This window comes from Crocodylus siamensis, chromosome 1 (genome assembly GCF_052110815.1).
Source record: "Crocodylus siamensis isolate JL-2025a chromosome 1, ASM5211081v1, whole genome shotgun sequence".
NCBI classification, from domain to species: domain Eukaryota; kingdom Metazoa; phylum Chordata; order Crocodylia; family Crocodylidae; genus Crocodylus; species Crocodylus siamensis.
Window position 1 is genome coordinate 70,964,808 of NC_143395.1, and position 25,433 is coordinate 70,990,240.

General features: G+C 43.5%; 1 protein-coding gene across 3 annotated transcripts in view; it reads right to left on the reverse strand.

Annotated features, from left to right (window-relative positions):
- RNGTT (RNA guanylyltransferase and 5'-phosphatase) overlaps nucleotides 1-25,433 on the reverse strand; it is a 398,444-nt gene that overhangs the window by 133,923 nt on the left and 239,088 nt on the right. For all 3 annotated transcript variants that reach the window (XM_090036469.1, XM_090036479.1, XM_090036459.1), the window contains one exon: nucleotides 14,146-14,214. In XM_090036469.1, coding sequence (XP_089892595.1) covers nucleotides 14,146-14,214 — 69 coding nt within the window. The remainder of the gene's footprint in view (nucleotides 1-14,145; nucleotides 14,215-25,433) is intronic.

Here is a 25,433-nt window from a genome sequence, read left to right on the forward strand (position 1 = left end):
CATCCTTTTTGAATTGTGGAGCCCAAAACTGGACCCAGTACTCCAGCTGCGGCCTCACCAAGGCCGAGTACAAGGGGAGAATGACGTCCCGGGATTTGCTCGAGAAGCATCTATGGATGCATGCCAGCATTTTGGTCGCTTTATTAGCCGCAGCATCGCACTGCAGGCTCATGTTCATCTTGTGGTCAATGATGACCCCCAAGTCTCTTTATTCTGTAGTGCTATCCAACAAAGCACTGCCGAGCCTATAAGGATGCTGCAGGTTTTTCCTCCCAAGTTGGAGAACCTTGCATTTTTCGGTGTTAAATACCATCAGGTTCTTGTCTGCCCATTTGCTGAGCTTGTCCAGGTCACCCTGGATCACCCGCCTCTATTCTGGTGTCGATGCTTTGCCCCAAAGTTTGGTGTCATCGGCGAACTTGGCCAGTCCACTCCTGACTCCAATGTCCACATCGTTAATGAAGATGTTGAACAGTATGGGTCCAAGGACAGAGCCTTGAGGGACCCCACTGGTCACAGGGCACCACGACGAGTGACTGCCATCAATTACAACCCTCTGGGTCCGACCGCGGAGCCAGTTTCCCAGCCAGTGGATCGTGGTGGAGCCAAGGCCACAACTGGCCAGTTTGGCCAAGAGGTGATCATGGGATACCAGATCAAAAGCTTTTTTGAAGTCAAGATATATGACATCAATCTCTTCTCCCTGGTCCAGGTGATAGGTCACCTGGTCATAGAAGGAAATGAGATTGGTCAAACAAGACCTACCCGCAACAAACCCGTGCTGGCTACCCCTTAGGATGTTAGCCTGGGCCAGTCCCTCAAGGATGGCCTCCTTAATAAACTTCTCTAAGATCTTCCCCAGGATAGAAGTCAGGCTAATGGGCCTGTAGTTAGCCGGATCCACTCTCCTCCCTTTCTTGAAGATCGGCACCACATTGGCCTTCTTCCAGTCTTCGGGCACTACACCAGAGCGCCAGGAGTTTTCAAAGATCCGTGCCAGGGGCTGGGCTATGACGCTCGCCAGCTCCTTGAGTACCCTGGGGTGCAGATTGTCAGGGCCGGCTGACTTGAAGGTATCCAGCTTCTCAAGGTGTTCCTTCACGAGGCCAGCATTGATGGAGGGTAGGGGATCCCCATCACCCGGATCTCCCTGTCCCATAGCAGGCATGGGCGTCCCATGGGACTGAGGAAAGACTGACGCAAAGTACCTATTTAATAGGTTGGCTTTTTCCTGGGTGTCAGTTGTCAGTTGCCCCATCTGGTTTAGCAGGGGTCCAACGTTGCCCTTGCTTTTCCTCCGGCTCCCCACATATCTGAAAAAGGACTTTTTGTTGTCCTTGATTCTTGAAGCTAGTTGGAGTTCAGTTGCAGCCTTGGCTTTCCTGGTTTGCTCCCTACAGGACCAGACCAGTGCAGAATAATCCTCCTTGGAGGTGAATCCTGTCCTCCATCCTTTGTAGGCTTTCCTTTTTAGCTGCAGGAGGTCCGCTAGGTCCCTGGAGAGAGCCAGGAGGGCTGCTGTGCCTTCTTGCTGCCTTTCCTCTGTGTTGGAATAGATTTAGCTTGTGCATTGAGGATCGCTTCCTTGAGAAGCAACCACTCTTCTTGAACTCCCATCTCCTTGGGGTCATGGTCCCTAAGGGCCTGACCGACAAGCCTCTTGAGCTTGTCAAAGTCAGTTTTTCTGAAGTCAAGGACTTCTGTGTTGCTGACTGACTTGCCAGCTTTATGGCGGATGGTGAAGGTGATCAGCTCATGGTCGCTGTCACGCAGCTTCCCATTGATCACTAGGTCGCCGATTAGGTCGTCCCCCGTAGCCAGTACCAGGTCGAGCAGCGCTTTGCCTCTCATTGGCCCATAGACTTCTTGAGTCAGGTAGAGGTCATCCACGCACGAGAGAAAGCTTTGCGACCGCTCGGATTTTGTTGAGTGACCTTCCCACGAGATGTCCAGGTAACTAAAGTCACCCATGACAACCAAGGTCCTGGAGCAAGCAGTCTCAGTCAGTTCCCGGGCGAACTCCTGGTCAAGCTCGGGACTTTGAGGGGGAGGCCTGTAGTAGACTCCCACCGTTGTGTCCCCTGTGCCGTATTCCCCACGAATTTTTACCCAGAGAGTCTCTAGCTGTCCATGCTGGTCGCCAACATCCAATCCTCCAATTTCTCGAGGTCACTCTGAATCCTAGACTACCCTCCACCATATCTACTACTCCCTGCAGTTTGGTGTCATCTGAAAACTTGCTGAGGGTGCACTCTGTGCCATCTTCCAGGTTACTGATGAAGATATTGAACAAAACTGGTGCCAGGACCAACCACTGGGGCACTCCACTTGATACCAGGTCCCAACTAGACATTGGGCCATTGGCTACTACCTTCTGAGCCTGATGATCCAGCCAGTTTTTTATCTATCTTACAATCCATTCATCCAACCCATGCTTCCTTAGTTTGTCTGCGAGAATGTTATGGGAGACCATACCAAAAGACTTGCTAAAAACGAGGTATACCACATCCACTGGTGTCCCTGCATCCACTGAGCCAGTAATCTCATCACAGAATACGCTCAGGTTGGTCAAAGTTGGGATCAGGATCACAGGGCCATGACAGCACAGGGCCAGGGCCTGAGGCAGAGCCGCAATCTGTTCCCTGCATGCCCCTGCTCATGAAACTGGTGCCCATTACAAAAATGTACAGGCAGCAGATCGCGGTTCTGCCCTGGGCCCTGGCCCCATGCTGCGATCCCATTCCCAGGCCCAGTCCCACCTGCCCATCCTATTCCCAGATGCTGCTCCCTGCTCGTGTGCACCACAGCCCAGGTTACCCTCCGTGACTGAGCTAGGTGGGGCTGAGGGATCTCCTGTGGGATGGAAAAAATCCTTTGGTGGGCAGGATCTGGCCCATGGGTTGTATTCTGCCCACACCTGATCTAAATAAAAGTCTACTTTCAGACTAAGTGGATGCTAAGAGTGCTCAATATAAGCCATTAAAAGTTACAAGCGCTTACCACATCTGAAAAATCAACTTTTATTTATGGACTTATTGGAGTAAATGTCTAAAAATATTTATCTTGAATAATAAAAGTGATAGGTATAAAATAAACAATTAATGAGGGCTATAAATTTGGAATTATCTTGGTCAAGATAGGAACTGTATACTCACAGAAAAATCCCCTAGGAAATACAGTGCCTTATTAAGATAAATTTTAGAGTACCCATAAAATGGAACTGCATATTTGAGATATAATTAATAATTTTAGAGAAGAATTGCTGGGAGTATAACATAGCTATTTGTGGCCACAATATACTGTTATAAAGGTCAGTGCCACTTCAGGAGACTGACAGCAGGCTCTCTATTGTAGGGCAACCTACAAAAGCAAGAAAGGTACATGCTGGCATGACAACAGTGGCCACTTTTAATCACTAATGTTCTTCGTACAAGGGAATCACACTTAGCAGCAAGAAGTTCCCTATAAGTAATGAAACATGAAGGGTTTTAATAGCAAAGGTCAATACAGATTTGAAGGGTAAACTATTTTCTCAAAAACCATTTCTGCTGTGAAGAGTACAAGAAGCTGGTCAATGTTATGGATGAGGTTGAAGGAGGGACATTTGAAAAAAATCACAATCTAAAAATCAGAAAATAGTATATGCATATATGTTTGTAAAAAAAATGTATATAAAATTACATAAATTCAATTGTTCCTTGCTTCCCTTCAGATGACAGACTTCAATTGAAGGACAACATCTATCTCTAGTATTGTATAGCATGTAAGAATACGAAGGTCGAGCCCTGACTACACCCAATAAATGCTGCTGTAATGTAAAAAAAAAAAAAAAAAAAGGAGGGCCCCAAACCTTTTATAGTATAAAACTAGCAAATTGTCCGTCAAGAATGACAGGGGAGGGAGGGAAAGGAAGGGTCCACCCCCCCTTATTTGGTCCCACTCCCCCTCCTCCATGCCTGCTGCTTTGGGGTCTGGCCCCACTCACCCCCTCCTCTGCCGCATCAGGCTGCTCCTCCCCTTCCCTGCAACCAGCCTGCTGCTCCCCTCCCCTGCTGCTGGAGGCTCATTCCTCCCCTTCACCCAGTGCTGTCGACCCGTTCCTTCCCCCCACCCCCCCCCCAGCCGTGTCAGGCCCGCTTCTGCTCTCCCCTTCCTCACAACCATGTTGAGCCCGAGCCCAGGCTCGCTTCCCCCTCCCCCCATCACAGTGGGCCTGGGGCCACTCCTCCTCCTCCACCCCACCACTTAGTGGCTGCCACCAGCTGTCCAGCACACTTTATTCGCATTCTGATTGGCTGGCAGAGAACAGACTAAAGCTTTTATATATATAGAATGATATTTCAACTTCACACATGCAGTACTTAAGTTATTGCCGAATGTATTCCAACTCACAGAAAAGACTGAAAGCTAAAACAACAACATCAGCAATTTTATGAGGTGGTTAAAGAGAAGCCAGCAGTACCTAAAGAAACTAAATATGAACATTTGGAACAATTTCACACAGTGACAAACATAGTAATTTTCAGCAGACTTGTACAATGAAGGAGAATTATGATACCCTGGTCTACTGCAATGGAAATAGTGGAAATAATTAACAGGCAATCAAGCATTTCAGTGAGACTGACCGCCTAGAGAGGGGAAAGTTGTATTAAAATCACATGTAAAGTTACTTGGGAATGGAAATCTGTTGATTCTTTTCCTTTCATCTCAAGTGATTTGCTTCAGATTGGTGCTGGACACTGAGAAGAGTTAGGAGGGCATAAGGATTCAGTCATACGTTGAGAACCTATTTCAAATTATGAAACCACTTTAGCGTGCAAAAAATTGGTGAATATCTTAAAAGAACAGAGATTGTGAACTTTTTTTTTCTTTAAAAGTATATGGGGTTATGCTTCATCCAAAGAAAAAATATAAAAGGTGTTAATATGGAACTGGAATGAAACACTAGAACCAGAGAGCTCAAGAGGGAGACAGATGCAGACTGAAAGTACAGAGTGTGATGCAGGCTTCCTTGAAAGTCTACCAGCGTGTCCCACAAGCTTCTCTCATTTGTGGCCAATGAACCTTCTTTTGCAGTATTCTTAGAACAGAAGTATTCCCCTATCCACCTAGAAAGCAGGACACAACCATCTTTCTAGAGAGCAAAGTAAATTAGCTATGAAGAGGTTGCCAGCATGAAAATTATGTGGCCTCAAAACAGCCTACAGAGATCCAATGAGGATTATGATTTACATGGTAGATAGCAAAAGTAATTTCACTGATGAGCGGCCACAGGTCAGAGAGCTGATTCTGCCATCTAAAGATAAGAAGCCATTTTCCAGGTTTCATTTAGACTGAACAAGTAAAAACAAAGTCTGACAAATGGCAAATGGTCTGTACTGAGCTTGCAAAATTATTTCCAAATTATCTGGTCACCTTACAGAAAAAATATTCCAAACATTCTAAAATTATATGAATGTTAAGAATCAGTACATTATGCTACAACATACAGGGCAATTTCATTCTGGATCTAGGCCACAAACAATGGGTGACATACCTGTCCACAAAGCTTCCTACTGGTCTGTTCTGCTCCCTCTAATTAGCACTTAGCTTCAGTCCCTGCTCTGCCAGCCTGTTATATGCAGAAGGATCAGAAAGCTGATCAGAGGGAATAGAGCTGACACAGCAGAGTAAGAGGAACAACAGTGGTGCTTCAATGTGATAAAAAAGCAAGGGAAAAGGAGGCAGAATTAGGAAGGAGTGACAGGAAAGGGAAGGGAAACTAAAAGGAATGACAGCAACGCAGACAAGAGATGGGCAGAGACAGAAAGAAAAGAAGAAAAGTGGGGCAGGGAGGCACACAAAGGGAACAAGAAATAAAGGGGTAAGAAAATGTCACTGTAGATTTTCTGCCTCAGTGCAGCTTTCAAAGGATGACAGATATAGGAAAGAGTTTATCAAGAATCACTGATGCACACATCACACCAAAGCACTTGCAAAATGTTCCTGCTATGCAACATCCAAATGCCTCCACCACTTTCCAGCAGACAATCTCCTCACATGCTTTATGGAAGTGTACAGAACAATGTGGAAGGGAAGGAGGAAAGGCTGCAGTCATTTTCTCTCAGATATATCAAAGTATGTGGTACACTGTGGAGGCTACTCACAATGGATTAAAATAATGAAGGGAACCTCAATTTGTCGCAAATGGTATTTTTAAGACTTAGTGTGTTCTTATGAAGTACCTCAAGAGTGCACAACGTAGGGCCTATTCTAATTCTTTATTAAACTATTGTGTTAGACACAAGACAATATACGAAGAAGCAAAATAGAGTTCTATGTCCTCAATGCATGGCGATTTGGTAATTTGTGCATACACTTGCATGTATGGTCGATTTTCCCCACTTACGATTATGTTGAGGGCTCATATTGAACCAGAGCTGATTCCACTATTAGCAGCCCTCTATTGGAGAACATGGCTTCTAAACAGTCCTTGATAAAGTTTGAGTAGTGCACCTCTGGTGCAACTATCAGGCCCCTGGCACATGTTCACTTACTGACACAATGGGACCTGTTCCCCCATGCCAAACAGCTGCACCTCCTGCCATATCACATGTACATGGCAGGACATGTGACTTCAGTATCAGAGATCAGATCCTAATCATGCCATTACTACTTGCCAATGCAGGGGAAACCTAGGATTATAATCATAATCCCGGGCTCCCCCTGTACCATCAAGTAGAAAGCTGGGTGCCCAGTGAACCAGTATAGTCCTGGGGCTGGGACCAACATCAGCTGATTGTTGTTCTCAGCTCCAGGACTTCACTGCAGTGCTGAACTCACTCTACCACAGTCCAAGGGTTTGAGACTGACAGCCACACGATTTCCATGAAGCCAGTTCAAGATCCCAGTGCAGTTCCAGGGACAAGACTGAAGATAAGATGACTGTGGGTCCCAGCCTTGGGACCACACTGTGACTGGTCCCAGAGCCCTGCCATGCCGCTGGCATAGGCACAATGGAAACAAACCCCCCAAAATATTTGGGTTTGTTTCCACGTTTTGTGGAATAATTTTGTGGCTAATTTATGATTTTACTGCACCATTAATTGCCTGAATGTGTGGTCGTGTTACTATTTAACACATGATAAATTAGTTAATCTGCCAGGAGCCTAATTTACATTACCAGATTGTAGGACTGTTACTTTCTCGCCCGGTTTAAAAGACCACTTTTCTATCACAAGTACCAGGAGTGTGAGCAGTTTGGTTCCTCACACAGCAAGGAAAGAATAAGGTTGAGTTTACAATTAGCTAGCAGAACAAATGCTAAAAGAAAGATACAGTATAGTACCTGATACACGAAAAAGCTGCTTGCAAAACTTCCTGTGAAATATTTTTCAGCAAATTTACTGATATATTACAATTACTTTACAGACATGACTCAGACCCAGTTCAGTTTGACAGAGGACATTTCAGAAATCAGACAAGCATATGGCTCGGGGGTTAGGGAACCGCAGGGATTCCATGGTCTAGAGTCCCAAGACTCTTCACATAACATTTCAGTTTTTCATTTTGATTCTGACTCAAAATTAAACCAAATTCTGAAGTAACAAAATAACTCATGAAACAACATCGTTTCTCTGCTTAGCTCAATCCCTGACAAGTGTTTTCTGCAGTTAGTGGAAACATACACACATGTGAGACTAGATGCCGATTGCTCTCAATAAACTACTCATTTTAACAGACAGTATTTTACCAAAATTAATAGAAAAAGTACAGCTGGGGAGAGTGGAGAAGGATTATTTGAGAATGATTAGACAGAGATGTACCACAATAAGGGCCAGTGTTCAATAGATTGATTGATTAATTAATTAATGGGAACAAAAAAGTTTATAGAACCATTAAGTTTGTGAGAAGTAGCTCCTCTAATCCTGCTTTCTATCCACGGGTCTGATCTGCTCCTGACTCTTCTTGGCCCAACTTCAATCTTCTGTCCATCCTGATAAATCTTACATTTACCTTCTACATAACACATACATACTGCTCTTACTTCTCGACTATTTTGATCATATACCATTTGCAACTGCTACATCAGGTTGATCTCAACTAGTTACATCTTCTCAGATAGTTACATCTTCTCAACTAGTGTCTCCAAGTTGACTCAATTACTTTCACCATTTTTTCCCCTTTTTATTGATCTAAAGATCATCCAATAGTGTGTGGGGTCCTACTTCATCTAAAAGTTGTCAGCTTATTACTGCTCTGATTCCCTTCCATCTTTTCCTCTGCCTTCCATCTATTTTATCTCCACAGCCTGGAAGATGGCAAGGACTGTCTCTTTTGTGGAAAGACCCCGGTACATTGTGGAAGCTACTGCAATGCAATAAAAGAAATAATTAAGCTTAGAAATATTCTTAATGTGTCCTAACCAATCTGTTACATTTAGTTTCTCTGAAGTATTGCTTCTCAAGTAATAAAATCACCCATCATGCTAAAACTTCTAGAAATGCATTAGGAAAAGAGCCACAGCAAGCAAATCCCTGCTTTGTCAGTTTTAAGTAAGCCTGTTTAATTTTTTGTTTAATGTTCCTATAATCACATATTTCTTTTGAAAGAAATTCTTCTGTCCGATTACCTCTATTCTAAATACAGTACACCTTAAGAAATCTATACATCAGTCAATTTAAAAAAAAACAGTTGTTTAACAGTACTTACAACAAAACTAAGTTCAATAAATCTTGAAAGGAGAAATATTGAAAGTGATCAATAAGTAATTGCAATGAGCAAGTATAACCAATATTTTAAAAATGAAAGGCAATTACAAATGTTTTATGCACCAGATGTTACAAACCTTCCAATAGGTTAAATCAGAAAACATAAATTATAGAAGCACATATATATTTTTATGTAATTTTTATTTGCAGAAAAATAGAATGTATTCTGCGGCAATTCAACTTCTGGCAGAGACAAGGTAAACTACATTTGAAAAAGACCTGAATTACATGAATTCTTTTATTTCCATAGAGGTTTTGAGATATTTTTACATCACTGAAGATTTTAACAACATTCTGCGAGGTTATCAAGACCCTCAGTAAAGTCTGATTTTTGTTCTAGCGTCAATTTAGAAGTTTTAAATTCACAGAACAGACAATTCAGAAATTTACAACCCTGACTCAGAGAAACAAACAATGCTAAGACAGTCACTTGTTTCATACTTACTTGCTGCAAAAACAGCAAAGATCAGAGGTTAGTCCTATTTCCAGACCTGTGCTCACTTCAACAACACAAAAGTCTACATACAGGGAAGTATACTAAAGAGACCCACATTTGCTTAAAAACTACCTAAATGGGGAGTTACAGCATTTCGAGCATTATTTTTTCTTCTCACTAAAATTTAAATAAATCCATCGGTAAACTATATTTTTTGTATTGGTGCAACAATATTTTGGGGGTCAATATCAATAATGAATTTTTAAGGAGGTGTATCAGCCAATACCGATCCAATTTCCAATACAGCTGGGTCCAGCTGCTAAGTCTGATGTAATGGAAGGCAAGTGGGGAGGGAAAGGGTGTGGGAGGGTCAGATCAACGTCCCTCACAGTGAGGGAGGCAGTGGGCTGGGGCTGAGGCAGGTGCTGCCCAGCCAGGGTGGAGTGCAGGACAAAGGCATGGCTTGTCCACAGGATTTGGGGAGCGGGGAAGTTCCCGCCACTGCGTGCACCCTGTAGGGTATATGGGGAGTGTGTGCCCCAGGATCTGCGTGGCATGGGGAAGGGCGGGCTGCAGCTGCAGTGGCTCCAGGCTCTTCCCAGCAGGGGCCAGGCTGGGTTGCGCTTCGGGCAGGAGCAGTGGCACTGGGAGGGAGGGCTACAGCGTGGGCTACAGCCACCCCAAATTTTGCCATAGCCCCTCATAGCCCTCCCTCCATGTGCTGCCACTGATCACCCCAAGCACAGCCCTAGCCCCCCCCGGGCCCAGACCCCAGGGACACATGCCTGATCCCTCTCCCGGGGTGTGCACAGCAGCAGGAGCCACCCTCCCTCCGCACTCCCTAGATAAGCCACGGCTCCACTGCTTGACCCACCCCGCCCTGGCTGGGCAATGCCTGCCCATGCATAGGCATTTATCAGCCAAATTATCAGCCACATCAGGCCGATTTCCGATGCAGTTAATTTTCTTTATATTGGTGACAATCCAATATCAGAGCAATGCATCTGTGCACTTCTAGTTATTTGCTTTCAAACGAGATTCATTTTAACAGATAAGAAAACACACAAACATTGCTCCCATTTCAGTTAATCATTCATAACAATTTACACTGCATTTAAAATCAATCATCTAAGAGTAGCCTTAATGGGTGGGAAGGGATAGTATACTACTTCTTCCCTTTTGTGCACATCTTCTTGCCTGAGTATTCCCTATCTGCATTGTTTTTCTTATTGTAAAAACAGTAATTCAGAAATCCACCTGTATTTAACTCAGTAACATTTTTGATGAGCCTGGTATTTATTTCCTACTGGTCCAGAAGCTTCTAATACATGTCATGTTATTTTAATTATTTTATAAGTCAGTTTTCACTTATAAAAGCCCTATATTAATTTTATAGATACTGTTACCAATGTTTTAAAGAAGCAACACTTGAAATTTTCTTGAGGAAGTCAACTCAACTTGAAAAATTCTCATGTTTCATAGTAGCTAGGGTCAGGAGGGACCCGAACAGATCATCTAGCCTGACCCCCTGTCACAGGCAGGAATGAATGCTGGGTTCACAAGACCCCAGACAGGTGATCATCCAACCTCCTCTTGAATTTGATCACGATAAGGACAAGGGCCACTGCCTTGGGAAGTTGGTTCCAGATTTTGGCCACTAACTGTAAAATATTGCCTCCTGGTCACTAACCTAAACCTATTCTCCATCAGCTTATTACCATTGTTCCTTGTCACCCCAGGTGATGCTTGGAAGAAAAGGGCTCTACCTATTTGCTGTTGATCTCCCCTGATGCGTTTGTAGGCAGCCACCAGGTCCCCCCTCAGCCTCCTCTTGCTGAGGCTGAACAGGTTCAGGTCCCTCAGTCTCCCCTCGTAGGGCCTGTCCTGCTGCCCTCTCACCAAGCGGGTGGCCCTCCTCTGAACCCTCTCCAGGCTGCCACATCCCTTTTGAAGTGTGGCGCCCAGTACTGGGCCTGACCAAACTGCGGCCTGACCAAAGTCACATAGAGGGGGAGTATCACCTCTCTGGACCGGCTTGAGATGCACCTTTGGATGCATGACAAGGTACGGCTGGCCTTGCTGGCTGCAGTCTGGCACTGGCAGCTCATGTTCATCTTGGAGTCAATAATGACTCCAAGATCCCTTTCTGCCTCTGTGCTTTCAAGGAGGGAACTCCCCAGCTCATATATATGCTGTGGATATCTCCCACGGTGCAGCACCCTGCATCTGTCTGTGTAGAACCCCATCCTATTTTCATCTGCCCACTTTTGTAGTCTGTCTAAATCTGTTTGCAGCTTCTCTCTCCCTTCAAGTGTGTCCACCTCACCCCACATCTTAGTGTCATCAGCAAACTTGGACAGCATGCTTTCCACCCCCTTGTCCAAGTCGCTGATGAAGATGTTAAACAGTGCGGGCCTGAGCACTGAGCCCTGGGGAACCCCACTGCTCACATCTCACCAGGTTGAGTACAACCCGTCCACCACTACTCTCTGGGTGCACCCCATCAGCCAATTTTTTACCCATCCAACTGTGCAGGCATCAATGCCACAGTTGCTTAATTTATTGATGAGGATGGGGTGAGAGACAGTGTCAAAGGCCTTCTTAAAGCCTACAAAGACTACGTCCACGGCGACACCATCATCCAAAGATTTAGTTACTTGGTCATAAAAGGCAATCAGGTTGGTCAGGCAGGACCTGCCTTTGATGAACCGATGCTGATTGCCCCTGAGAATAATCTCCCCTGCTGGCCCCCCACAGATATGCTCCTTGATGATTCTCTCCAAGATCTTCCCGAGCACCGAGGTGAGGCTTACAGGCCTATAGTTACTTGGGTCCTCCTTCTTCCCTTTCTTGAAAATTGGGACCACATTAAACAGTTTCCAATCCCCTGGCACCTGGCCAGATGACCATGAATGCTCATACAGCCAGGCCAAAGGCTCCGCGATGACCCCTGCCAGCGTCCTCAACACTCGGGTGGAGGGCATCTGGACCTACAGATTTAAATATGTCTAGCCCTTCCAGAAGATCTCTAACTATATCTGTACTGACCCAAGGCCTGACAGAGCTATCCCCAAGACTGTCCCTACCTCTGATAGGTGGGATATCCTGGTCCCTGTTCAAGAAAATGGAGGCAAATAAACTGTTGAAAATATCAGCTTTCTTGTCCGGTATAGTCACAAGATTACCATTTGCATCTTGCAGGGGCCCTACATTGCCTGGTGCCCTCTTCTTGCTCCCAGTGTACTTGAAAAGGGACTTTTTGTTGTCTTTGATCCTGGACGCTAGCCTGAACTCCATCTCTGCCTTGGCCTTCCTAATAGACCTCCTGCACTTACGGGCCGATGAGCAGTACTCCTTGGTGATAGCTCCTTCCTTCCACTGGTTGTATGCCCTCCTTGTAGTCCTCAGGCATTGCTCAATGCCCTTGCTGAGCCAAAGGGGTTTTCTAACCACTCTTACCTCGCCTTGCTTCTCTCAGGGACTGTTATCCTTTGGACCTAGAGGATCGCCCCCTTAAGGTACCCTCATGGACTCCCATATCCTCTACCTTCAGGGCCCTCGGTGCCTCCCCCACTAAGGCCCTCCTAAGCTCATTGAAGTTGGCCATTCTGAAGTCAAGGGGAAGAGCAGCATCCATGTTATGAGATACACATTTTTAAAAATAGACCTCCTATTTCATAAGTCACTTATTCAGTGTTGGAAACTAAGTCACAAAGTAGTAGAAACTGTACAGTTTTACACATACAAAATTGAATCTAATGCTCTGAGATTACAAGGAGATATCAGAAACACGTGCTTTTATGTAATCTAGTTTATTTTAACTGAAGTGTGACTATGGCTGAAGACAAGTGGTTGATATTCAAAATGTCCATTAAAAACAGGATTGGGCACTAAGTGAAGAAAGAACTGCTTATTTATTTCTTAATATTTTCTCTGTACCAAGCTTTAAAGGTGATGGGGTACATATCATTTTCCTCTAATTAATTCTTGGTAATTGTTCCAAAAGTTCAGAGACAAAAAAAAAAGTGTGCAAGTATGCATATAGACTAGGGGTAGCCTAGTGCAGTGGGGTAGCGGAGGGAATTGATCCAGTCCAGCCTAGGCCCTGAAGTGACTGCCGGGGGTGCTGTAAGTAGCTGGCAGGCAGAGTCTCCATGGAGACTAGCCAGGACCCTGGCAGGCAGGGTGCGCTCAGCCAGGTGGATGGGATGGGGCTGTGGGTAGGGGAGGAGTGGCATCCAAGAACAGGACAGGTGGGTAGGACCAGGATTGCAGGGTGGTGACAACACAGGGCTGGGGCCTGGGGCACAGCTGTGATCCACTCCCCGCATGTCCCTGAGACAGGCACCAGTCCCATGGACAGGTGTGTGCGGGGAGAAGATCATGGCTCTGCTATGTGCCCTGATCCTGTGTTGTTACCACTCAATGATCCAGGCTTGGCCTTGGCCCCACTCATCTGTCCTCCTCCCAGGTGCCACTCCCTGCCCATCCATGGCTCTATCCCATGTGCCCGGTTAAGTGCACCCTGCCCACAGGGGCTGGTCTCCATGGAGGCCTCAGCTGCCTGCCTGTCTGCTCCGTCTGGCATCCTTGGGCAGACGGGATGGGTCCAGTGGTGGCAGAGATACTAGCAGAGCCACCATTGGAGCTACCACCATCAGAGCTGCTGGAAAGTGGAGTCCAGCTGCTGTGCCGTCCCCGCCCCACTGCACATCCAGGGACAGCAAACTGGCTACATGCACCACGGCCCAGGTTACCCCATTATGCCTGTGCTAGGTGGAGCCAAGGGACCTGCCACAGGCTGAACAGAATTCTTTGGTGGCCTGGATCTGGCCCGTGGGCTATATTTTGCCCACCCTTGGTGTTGACTTTATATATGCAGCTTTGTTAGTGTGCCTGAATTCTTCAATTCGATATTTAAAATTTGTTAATAATAAAACTACTGCTGATGCTACTTACCCCTGTAGGCTGAAAAATTAGTCCATCCACTTCATGACTGACTTCCCTAGCAAAACTTCCTTCAAGAAGCTGTAAAACAAAAACAAAAGCCAATCATTTTCCACATACAGAGAAAATATTTTACTTTAAATATTCTAAAGTTATGTAAGCTCCATTCCATTTTACTTAAGAACTGTATTTACTCAAATCCGAGACAAGGTTTATTTTCCAAGTCAACACTAGGAAAAAAGTCCCTCATCTTTAATTGAAGTACAAGGTCAGGGGGAGACAGGAGGTCAGGTGGCTGCTGCAACTAACTCCAGCCCCAATCCAGGGTCAGAGACAGAGCTGCAGAAGCCTTCCGCTCCTGTCTCCACTGCTACTGCCTCTGCCCCACTGGCACCTGCCCCCCAACCCCAATGCTTACTGTCAATCATAGCCCTGGTTTTATTCTGGCATGGAACATGGGGCATACAGCACATGGTACCTCAAGTCCCAGCCTGGACAGGTAGCAAAGGCAGGGTAGCAGCAGATCCAGTATCCTTTGGGTAGAGCCACTGTCGCTGCAACTGCTGTTATGTGGCCAGGTACATGTGCTCTATGCCTCAGGGTAGGGTAGAACTAGAGCCACAACTGAAGGTAAGAGTGGGGGAGAGAGGGACAGAGGTCATGGGGGGCAGAGGCTGCAGCAAGCGGGAGGAGGGGGAAAGGCATTACGGTGCACAGTCCTACCAGAAACAAGTGGTGGGGGGACAGGGAGTAAAGGGGAAGGGATCAGGTCACCTGTCTCCCAATCTAGCCCCTTGCCTTGTTTTCCCTGCTGTATTTGTGGGAGGGAGGGGGCATTTAAGATGACCCTCCAATAATTAGATTCTATGCATGAAAAATTGTAACAAAATTATAAATTATCCACTTATAGACCTAGTTCTTGGGGAGTAATTTTAAATTCAGTCATGTTGAATTCAGGTAAATGCAATAAATTCTTCTTATTACACAGAATTTCATTTAAAGTTGGACTTATAATCTGAGAAATTTGAGAACAGAAAAAGAAACAGGATCTGATGGAATTTAGATTACAACTTTACTGATAAAATTTGAGGCTAAGACAAAGTAGCAAAGAGGGCAAAAGATACAAGTCTGGAAAAAAGAATGTTTGGAAAACATGAGCCTATACACTTAAGTCATGGATGGAGTAGAAGTAGTTGAAGGTTGGGACAATATATATCTTGTTTCTCAAAAACACCAGAATAAGTCTACCATTTTAAATAGGCAAATGGTAGTGTTTTTAAAAGCTTACATCATATTTGAAAATAAGGCAAAACTTCTAATAATTATATGTAAGGTGCTCACATAGAACCGCCTTTAATATGTACATTCCAGCAATGATACTGAACAGCTTAAAAGCTACCACCCAAATTAACCAAGACACTTAAATTCTGTTATACATTAAGCAGATTAACTTCAATTGGGGTTAACCTCAAGACGTTCGAGACCTAAGAAAATATTAACCAAACCAAAACAAATCATCAATATTTATATCATGTAACATGAAATTGGGATAAATGATTGAGAGTGATCAGCAGAGAAGTTCAGCACAATTTATGTAGTTTGTTATTCGTTAATTTCAATTTTTACTTCTCGCTAATAAAAGAGCATCTCTCAAGCTGCGGGTGCTTTTAAGTAATGTTTGACATATACATTAAGAGATCTGTTACCTCAGTGACAAATACTACAGCAAAAAGAGAGACAGAAAATTTGAACTGGATTTAGAAACATAATTTTTGGCAGAGGTTAAAAATGGCTGGACACGTACTCTGCTTACAGACATTAAAAAAAAACAAACCCAAATGGCACTCCCATGCCAAGCCCAGCACATGCCTAGAAGAGGCAGCACATTAGCTGGACACAGCTCACCCAATGTCTGTGTAGACTGAGTACTTTAGTAGGACATTTTTGGCACTCTTATAGCTGATTGAATCAGCTTTAGATGAAAGCGCCAAAAAGCCCTGCTGAAGCACTTGATCTACACAGACACTAGTCGGAGCCTAGTCAAACTAAGACACTGCTTCTTCTGGTAAACTGCTTCTTTTTTTAATGTCTGTAAGCAGCCATAGTGCAAAGTAAAGTTACGATATACATAAATAATCAAAATTCTGGTATAACAAATTAAAATAACATCTAAATTGTAATAATCTAAAACCTGTGACTAACTATATTTAAGCATTCATTTTTTGTTAGATACTCAACAATTTGTTTTAAAGACAAATTTGGTTATTGATGAATTAGGACTGATTCATCAAAAAAAAGAATAGCTATTAGATTTCTTCTATTTCAAAACTAATTTTAGAATAATTATACGAAGCAATAAAATAACTTTATTTGCAGTACTGTATTAGATGCTGAGTCAAAAATGACCCACTGAGATGTTACAGAAAGCCTGCATTTAACACCTGAAAACCTACCATATATTCACCAATTTTCATGAATGTTAAACCCTTTAACTGCACAATAATCTCATAAGCAACAGCTTTTCAAAAATGGAGCTTGATTAGCATACAAACCCCCAATATTTATTCCCAATTTTAAAAAATAATTAAAGCACTTCAAATACACTGTTATAAATACAATGTTAATCTTTGCTTCAGTTGACTAATGTAGTATTTTGGAAATGATGTAGACAAATGATGTAAACTAATTCTTAACACAACATTTTTGTTCATCAGCTAAAACTCCTGTGAAGCTATTTAAACATCGAGTAAAATGTCTGAAAATTAAACCAACTTTCAGTCAAAGAGCTTTTGATAAAACCAGGCATCAGAAAAGTATGTATAAATTATTTTATTAATTTCCAATAGATAAAACAATTCCTTCCCAAATACTAATATTGTACTGAAACAAAACAACATACTTTAACCAAAATCCTAAATTGTTAGGCTAAAAACACAAAAAAGGAGATCAGGAGGCATAAACAAAGAATTTACAAATGGAAATTTAAAAACTTATTTTCCCATATAAGGTAGTTTGAAAAGGAACTTCAATTTGAAGACAGAGCTAGTTTAAAGAGGGAACACATATACATCATATGATCCAGTGCTAGCTACAGGAGAAGTTATGGACACAGAGAATGAATCCCTTTCTGCATTCTGAGTAGCAATTCTTTCAGGTTAAACAAGAAGCTTTGATGTGTTCCCTTCCCTTCCCTACCTTCCCCCCTCCCCACCCCCCAGTGTGTCTGACTGCACCAGACTTTGTAAAATATAGTAAAAAAGAAGAGAGAGAGAAAAAGAGGGACAGGAGGTAGCACTATCCATTATTAAATAGCAAAACTCTGTTCTTAAAATGCTTGGTATCTTCCTTTACTATAATAGTACATAACAACATTGCTCCTCCAAATTCACTTATCAAACTGGATTACCAGTGCTTACAGCCCAGTTTCAGATTGGGTATTAACTCCGGTAGACCTGAACTTTCATGAACTTTGGAGGAATCCAAAGTTGTACCTTGTACCATCCAATGTTATGTACCTGACTGAAGAACATGTGAAGAGGTTTCAGTAGAACATGCAGAGAGGTTTAATCTCTTCCTAAACACAAGGCAGCTCCTCCAGTAAGTAGTATAGTGACCAGCACTGAGAGCTCCTGCCCATAAAAATTGGCAGGGGGTGCAGGCATAGGTATAGCATCAGAAACAACTTTTATTTAATTTTTTAATTGAATAGATTTCAAGCATCTACTTTTCCCACTTACAAAATGCTGTGGACACAGTCTTTCACCTCCAAACCCAATACACCTGATGTCTACATTCCTTTGCTAGGCTCTACTGCAGTGATTCTCAAAGGGTGGACCATAGCACAGTAGTTTGCCACAAGAGTGGCAGAAGTACTTCACAAAAATGAACCATCATCTAGCCTGTGGGGCCCCTGTGGTTCCAGAAATTTGGCAGAGGGAGAACAATGGCAATTAGTACTGCCACTGCCAAATTTCTAAGAGCCACAAAATGGGATCACATCCTGGCTATGCTAGCCCTATGCAGCGGGATCCTGCCTGCAGACTGACCTGGCACGACTCATTTGGCCCATGAGGCCAAAAGATTGGGCATCACTGTGTCTTTAATATATATGTGCACATGTGTAATATATCACACACATGCATGCATCCTTTTTCAGGTATAAGAATGAAGTGTGCCACCATTTTAATCCAAAACTAAGCATGCCTTAGGTATCAAAGGGTTGAGAAACACTGCCTTAACTGACAAATGATGACTATTATAGCTCACACGTGAAGGGTGCGTAGAGTGGTATTCCAGTAAGAGAAGCTTCTCTTATGTGACGAGGTGAATAAGCCTACCTTTGTAATATATCCTTGTGATCTTAAGGCATCAGATTCAACTTTGTATGAAAAAAATAGAGTTTACCTTTTCCATCAATCTTGCAGTCACTTGGGACAATACTACCAACATTCTTCCTCTTTCAATCATGCCTGTATTCTGTGAACTATGTTCTAGTCATCCCTGCATATAGACCATCACATCCAAGCTTATAAACAAGAATTGATATTTTCTTGTTGTCCACATGGCTAAAATTCTCATCCAGGCTTTAATCTCAAATCTCAACTATTGTAACTTCCTCTTCTCCTTTACAGCTTCAAAAAAACCCATCTTACAATATTTATATCCATTCAAAAAGCTGCTGCTGCAGAAAAGAATTTAACTTGCCATTTCAATCACATCTTCTCCCTTTTTGCCTACTCAGCAGGCTCCAACACAGCAAATGCAAACGCTTTGAAGCACCTTCATGGTCTGTGCCTACCTTACCTATCATATGCTGCCAAGATATTGACTTTTACCTCTGCTCTGCAAATAAAGCTCGTCTTGGCCACCAAACTAACATTTCTATACTTTTTCTTATGCCATCCCTTATGCACGGGAAGAGATCCTGTAAACATCTATAAAGTTACCTTGTTGCCTCCCATCAAATCTATGCTTAAAACTCACCTCCCCATTTATGATCACCACACCTCCAAAATTGAACAACTGGCAAAAGACAATGTGTGACCACTGCTGATCTTGACCTGCTATTTCACTGTTTTTGTACATCCCATCTATCTCTGGAATTAACTGATGTTTACTTCATGATTTAGTTCCTCAGATTAGAGACTGGGGGCTTCTGTTCTGTGCTTATACAGCATCTAGTGTCAAAAGGTTCTAATGTCCCATGGTGCCATTTTAATACAATTAAGAATAATTTCCCACCCTTTCCTCATCAAGCAGGTAGTCATTTTAAAACAAATGTATAAAGGCCTAAAAGATCTCTCTCTTTTGTTTGGCTTCTTACACTGAACATGTCAAATCTCAGCTTCTTTCATCTTGCTGGAAGAGATATATGATATTTCATGAAGCCTCATACCCTACTGGACAAAGATGTTTAATTCTTTAAAAAAGAAAAACAAATACAGTCTTCTCTCAAATGTTCATTTAGCAGGTGAAACCAACATTACAAGTAAGAAGGAACCTTTATCAGTTGAACCCAACATTAAAAGTAAGAAAGAACCTTTATCAGTTGTCTTAAAAGCCCTTCCCACTCTGAACTGCTCAGGTTTAGGTCTCTTGTGGTGTTAATTTCACAAGTTCTCCAGAGGTGAAGCTCAAAGTGCACACCTGGGCAAACTGCACTGTGACCATTGCTTTCAAACAAGCAGGCTTTGCACTGGAAGGCAGACAACTGAAAGTATGACAAAAAATAACTCTTATTCTTTTAGTAATTAATCTGTCACTCTTGGTCCAAGTACAGATATTTGGAGGTGTTCGGAGGAGGTTAAATCAATTAAAAATGGCTGCCTGATAGCAGGTAAATCAGGATGGGGGGGCACTAGCCATGGGATTGGGGGTCCAGCAGGCTGGAGGGGATCAGGGGTCCACCAGGGGATGGGGGGAGGCGCAACCCATGGGTGGAGTGGGGGGGGCAGGTGTGACCCACAAGGGGGGTAGAGGGAGCAGGTGACCCATAAGTGTGTGAGGGGGGTCTCCTCCAGTGAACCTACACCACCATCCCTCCTGCCTCTCCCCCCACCAGGACTTACTTGCCTGGTTCCAGCAGCAGTGAACACTGATAAAAGCGGCTGCACCAAGCAGCTTGTGGGATCGGGGTTGAGAGGACTGGCTGGTCAGGGATTGTGGAGGGGAGGCGAGGGGAGCAGCCCAGTGTTGGGGAGGTTGAAAAGAGCAGCCACGGGGCTGCAGACAGTTGCTGGGTTTTCATAGAATCATAAAATCAAAGGACCAGAAGGGACCTGCAAGATGATAAAGTCTGGTCCCCTGCCATGGGCAGGAGGTAACTGGGCTCAAATGAACTGAATGAGGTGCTTGTTCATCCTCCTCTTGAACACCTCCAGGGATGGTGACTGCACCACCTCTGCTGGGAGCAGGTTTCAGATTCTAGTTTCCCTTATAGAAAAGAAGTTTTTCCTTATGTCCAACCTAAATTTTCCCTCAATTAGCTTGTGCCCATTGGTCCTCATCCTCCCAAGGGGTGCCTTTCTGAAGAGTTGCTCCCCTAGATCTTGCTGCTCACACCTGACATACCTGTAGGCAGCTATCAAGTCACCTCTCAGTCTTCTCTTATCCACACTGAACAGGCCCAGTTCCCGGAGTCTTTCCTCATACGGCCTATCCTCCAGGCCCCTAATCATACGGGTGGCCGCTCTCTGTACATTCTCAAGCTTCTCTACATCCTTCCTGAAGTGCAGTTCCCAGAACTGGACACAGTACTCCAGCTGTGGCCTCACCAACATCAAATAGAGAGGGAGAAGCACTTCTCTGGATTTAATGGCAACACATTGGCTGATGCATGCCAGAGTTCTATGTGTCCTTCTGGCGACTTCATTGCACTGTTGGTTCATGTTCATCTTCCAGTCGATTGTGACCACCAGGTCCCATTCAGATGCTATGCCAGCCAGTGGACCACCACCCATTGTGTAGTTATGATGAAGGTTCTTCCTATGCAGATGAAGAACCCAGAACTCTTCCCTGTTAAACCTCATCTGATTCCATTCAGCCCACAGAACCAGTCTGTTGAGGTCATCCTGGATCCTTACCCTACCCTGTGATGTGCCCACTTTTCCCCACAGCTTGGTATCATCCGCAAAATTAATCACTGAGCTCTCCACTCCCTCATCCAAGTCATTGATAAATATGTTATGGGTCCAAGCACCAACCCCTGGGGAACACCTCTAAAGCCAGCTCTCCAGGATGAGGCTATCTTATCGATACAACTGTCTGGGATTAGCCTTGTACCCTCCAGTTTAATTAAGAGAATCTCATGGGAAACAGAATCAAAGGTTTTACTGAAGTCTAAGTAAATGATATCAACCTCATGTCCCTTGTCCAGATGGTTAGTTACCTGGTCATAGAAAGGACACCAGGTTGGTCAGGCACGGTCTACCCTCAACAAAGCCATGTTGGTTGCTCTTAATACCACACCAGTTCTAAGCTTGTAATTGATGGCCTCCTTAACAATTTTTTCCCAGCCCCAGGTCTGCGCAGGGGAAGTGGACAGAAGTTCCATGCACCAGTTTGACCTAAATCAAATGAGTCTAATACTACATAGATCCAGGTTCACCTTAAATCGGGTCCTGCCATTTTTAGACCGGTTTGTCTGCATGGAACTTCTGTTCAGTTACAGGTTTAGACTGACTGCCAGCCTCTGAAACCGGATCTGTAAATGTAAGGTCGGCACCAAGATGAACTAAGTTTAAATCAGGTGGCCCCTTTAAACTTCATTTAATCTACCAAATGCCTGTACTTTGTCTTGAAGTGGGGCTAAATCACTTTTCCAAGGTAGTATCATAAGCTTTTCCCATTTTTATAAAGAGCTGTTCGACTTGCAAAGTTGGGAAGGAATAAACAAGAGAAGTAACCAAAGAACCAAGCTGCTTTGAACAATTACAGTAGGCTAGAAAAGCAACCTATCAAAATGAGAGAAAAACCTGGTGATTAATATAGACTAAATAAATCACAGAAAACAAACTAGTAGTGAAAGGGGATGTTTTTAATAGACTTCCTTCAGAACATGGGATAGATTACAAATATTTTTCATGAGAATTCTGGTTAAACTGAAATTGCTTTACAGCCAAAGAATATTGAAAATAATTTATAAACCTGTGATTTGATATTTTAGGAAAACTGTATAAAGAGTACAGCTAATATAAAAAGGATTCTTGAATTATTAGTAAACTTGTATTAAATATTTTCTAAATAGCAAAAATCCTAATATTAGGTTTTTAGTTTATGAACTTCTATGCAAATCTCATCTTTAAATAAGCCTCCTATCTTCCTGTTTAATTTACCAAACATGTTAACATTTCTAATTAACTTGAACAGTATAAGCTATTTAATCGGCACCATGATAAATGGCACACCTGCTTAACTGGGATGATTGCCAGGGACCACATAAAATGCAATGCATTTCAATGATGCTTTATAAAGGAGGCATAAATGATGCGTACAAGCCAATCTTACTGCTATGCTATTCTTAGTGCTCTACTACTATGAAATTTCCACCTGTGAAGCCCTTTGTTCATTTCATGCAGTTTCCTGCTCTATTATGAATATTAAAAGAGGTCATATTTTCTTAACAGCTCACTGTTTAAAAAATATTAAAAACAATGTATTAGTTTAAAAACAAATCACAAGTTACAAACAAATGTTACAAGCAATAAGAAAATCCTGATGTACAGAAGACAATGCTATAATTACTTATAATTGCACGATTATGGAATCATGTGACAAGAAGATTTCTGTTGTTTACCTTAAAAGAAAAAATATACTACTGAAGTAGTATTATCTATTCATCATGTAGGTCTTGTAGCCTGAATTGCTACAGATGATATTACTAAAAGTCTAAGCCAATCAGTGAACAGTGTTTTTCCAGTGGCTAGGGGGTGAATAATCAAGATTCACTAATCTTGCACCTTTAAAAGCGTCTTGTAAATAAGCTAAAGGGAACTGAGATCCTTCAGGATAATACAAATTCTGGTGCCTATAGATTCCATTCAACAGTAGCAGTCGATAATTAGTGGTTCTTTAACTCAGGAGGCAGGACATGAAGTGTAATGGATATACAGAGGCAAATTTACTTGAAAGAGAAATTTAAAAACTTTCAGTCTAGTAGAGAGTACCTTTCCTGCTGTTTGTGTGTATACTCTGTGCAACATGTTATAAAACTGTATCTTCAACAAAGGAAATTGAAAGTTTGCAAATAACTTGAGTAAATATGGTAAGTTAACTACTTAGCTATCTTACTGAGATCTTTGATGCAAAGCATCAGCAACATTTTGAGCAAACATCACTGATTACTTCATACTGTACTATAAAAGTTTCAAATGTGGAAAACTTCATCCTTGATTTTGGAAACCAAATAATGCATCTGTCATTCTCTTGCTTTTTCAAATCTTAGAACTGCATTTGGCTTAATTTAATTTTAAGCCAAGCTTGTACAAATTTTGCATACACCAATTCTTAGGTATTATTTCAAAGCCGCATTCAAGCTGCTCATTCTCTGTTTCTTTTTCACTTCATAATGAAACTTATGGAAGAAAGATTCAAAAGCTTTATGGGTAAACAAATAACATTTGATTTAGCTATGTCAGTGGAAGAGGTTTATAAAGCCCCAGGTTGTGAGAAATCTTAACTGCTTGGAACGAAAACTAATTCTAAGTTCATGACTTAATTTTTGGTAAGCCTTTAAAGATATTTTGCATAATGCCTACAGTCTTTTACGGAAGGTCTGCTTGCAAAAAGGGCAGCAAGAGAGAAGAGGCAGATTAAGAGACCCAGGCAAATGGCTGGAAGACGTCGCAATACCAGAGCCACTGCCACTGCCCGTTTACACCTGCTTGGAACAGGCAGGACCAATCATCCTCGACACTTCGACCCAGGTACAGGTTTGGTGCTGTGGGAACTGTGGCTTGTAGGTTCCTTCCAGTGATGGCCAGAGTGGGGAATGCCTGTGGTGTGAGTGGTGCCTCCTGGTGGTCTCTCTCAGGAACACGCAAGAGAGCTACACCAGGAGGTGGAGAGGCTCTGAAGCGTCCTCTGTCATGAGGAGTTCATCAGTTCAGTGCTGGAGGAAACCTACAGGACTGTGGAGGAAGAACTGCTAAAAGCAGCGCTAGGGAAGGAAGAGGGCACAGACTCCAAGAAAGGTAGAAGCTGGAATCTTATGACAGATGGCAGCAAGCAGAAATCTTCATCTCTACCTACAGCAGCTCACCTGGACAACAGCTATGCAGCCCTGGCAAGAGAGGGGGAGGAGCAAGTTCTATTGGTGAAGGAGGACAGACCAGGCCACCCAAAGGTGGGAAGGATCCCAACAACCTCCACCAAGAAGCAGCAACGGGTGGTGGTTGGAGACTCCCTTCTGCAGGCAGTGCCGTAGTAAGAGAGTCTGGCACCCAGGGAAAGTCCACAGCAGCAGTCTACCTTTGCCCTGTGCACAGATCTGAGGAGCACATACCCTCCCCCCCGCCCCATGCTTACCCTGTGGTGCACACAGCAGCATAAGCCGCTCCCCTCCCAATCCCTGAGACCCACCCCCCTCAAATGAGCCATTCGCAGCTTTGTCCTGGGCAGCATCTGTTGGCGCCCCTTCGCTTCGACTCCCAGGGCAGTCGCTATGCTTGCCATTCCCTTCCTACAGTAGTCTGTGGGGGACAGAGGGATCTATCTGCTGACTTGACCTGCTGTCTCAGGAAGCCTGTGGCTTGCCCAGAGCCTAGATCCAAGATGTCATAGGGGGATTATGCAGACTCATCCAGCCCTCTGACTACTACCCCATACTACTCATCCATGTGGGCACCAAAGATACTGCCAGGGAAGACCTTGAGCATATCAAAAGTGACTATAAGGCTCTGGGTGCAAGGGTGAAGGGGTATGGGGCTCAGGTTGGGTTTTTGTCGGTCCTTTGATAATCAGGGAAGTGATTGTTCTCCTCTACTGAGATTTTTGCAAAAATTTAGTCGGTTTAGTAAAAGATACCACCTCTACCACGAGTTCTGATTCCTTTTGCCTCTAGACTAATACAGCTACAACCTGGATACCTGATACATGAGAGATACTGAATTTTAGCTGATTTTTTAAATGAAATCTTCATATTTTACAAGGAAGAAGCAAGTCTGACTGCCTGAAATCTGCAACCCTGCTTCTGCCTTTGTTCAAGGTAATTTACATCATCACAGAACTCCTTACCATGTAAGAAATATCTGCCCAAAAGAGCACTCCATCTTTGTTACTTGTCTGTGAAATATGAAACATCA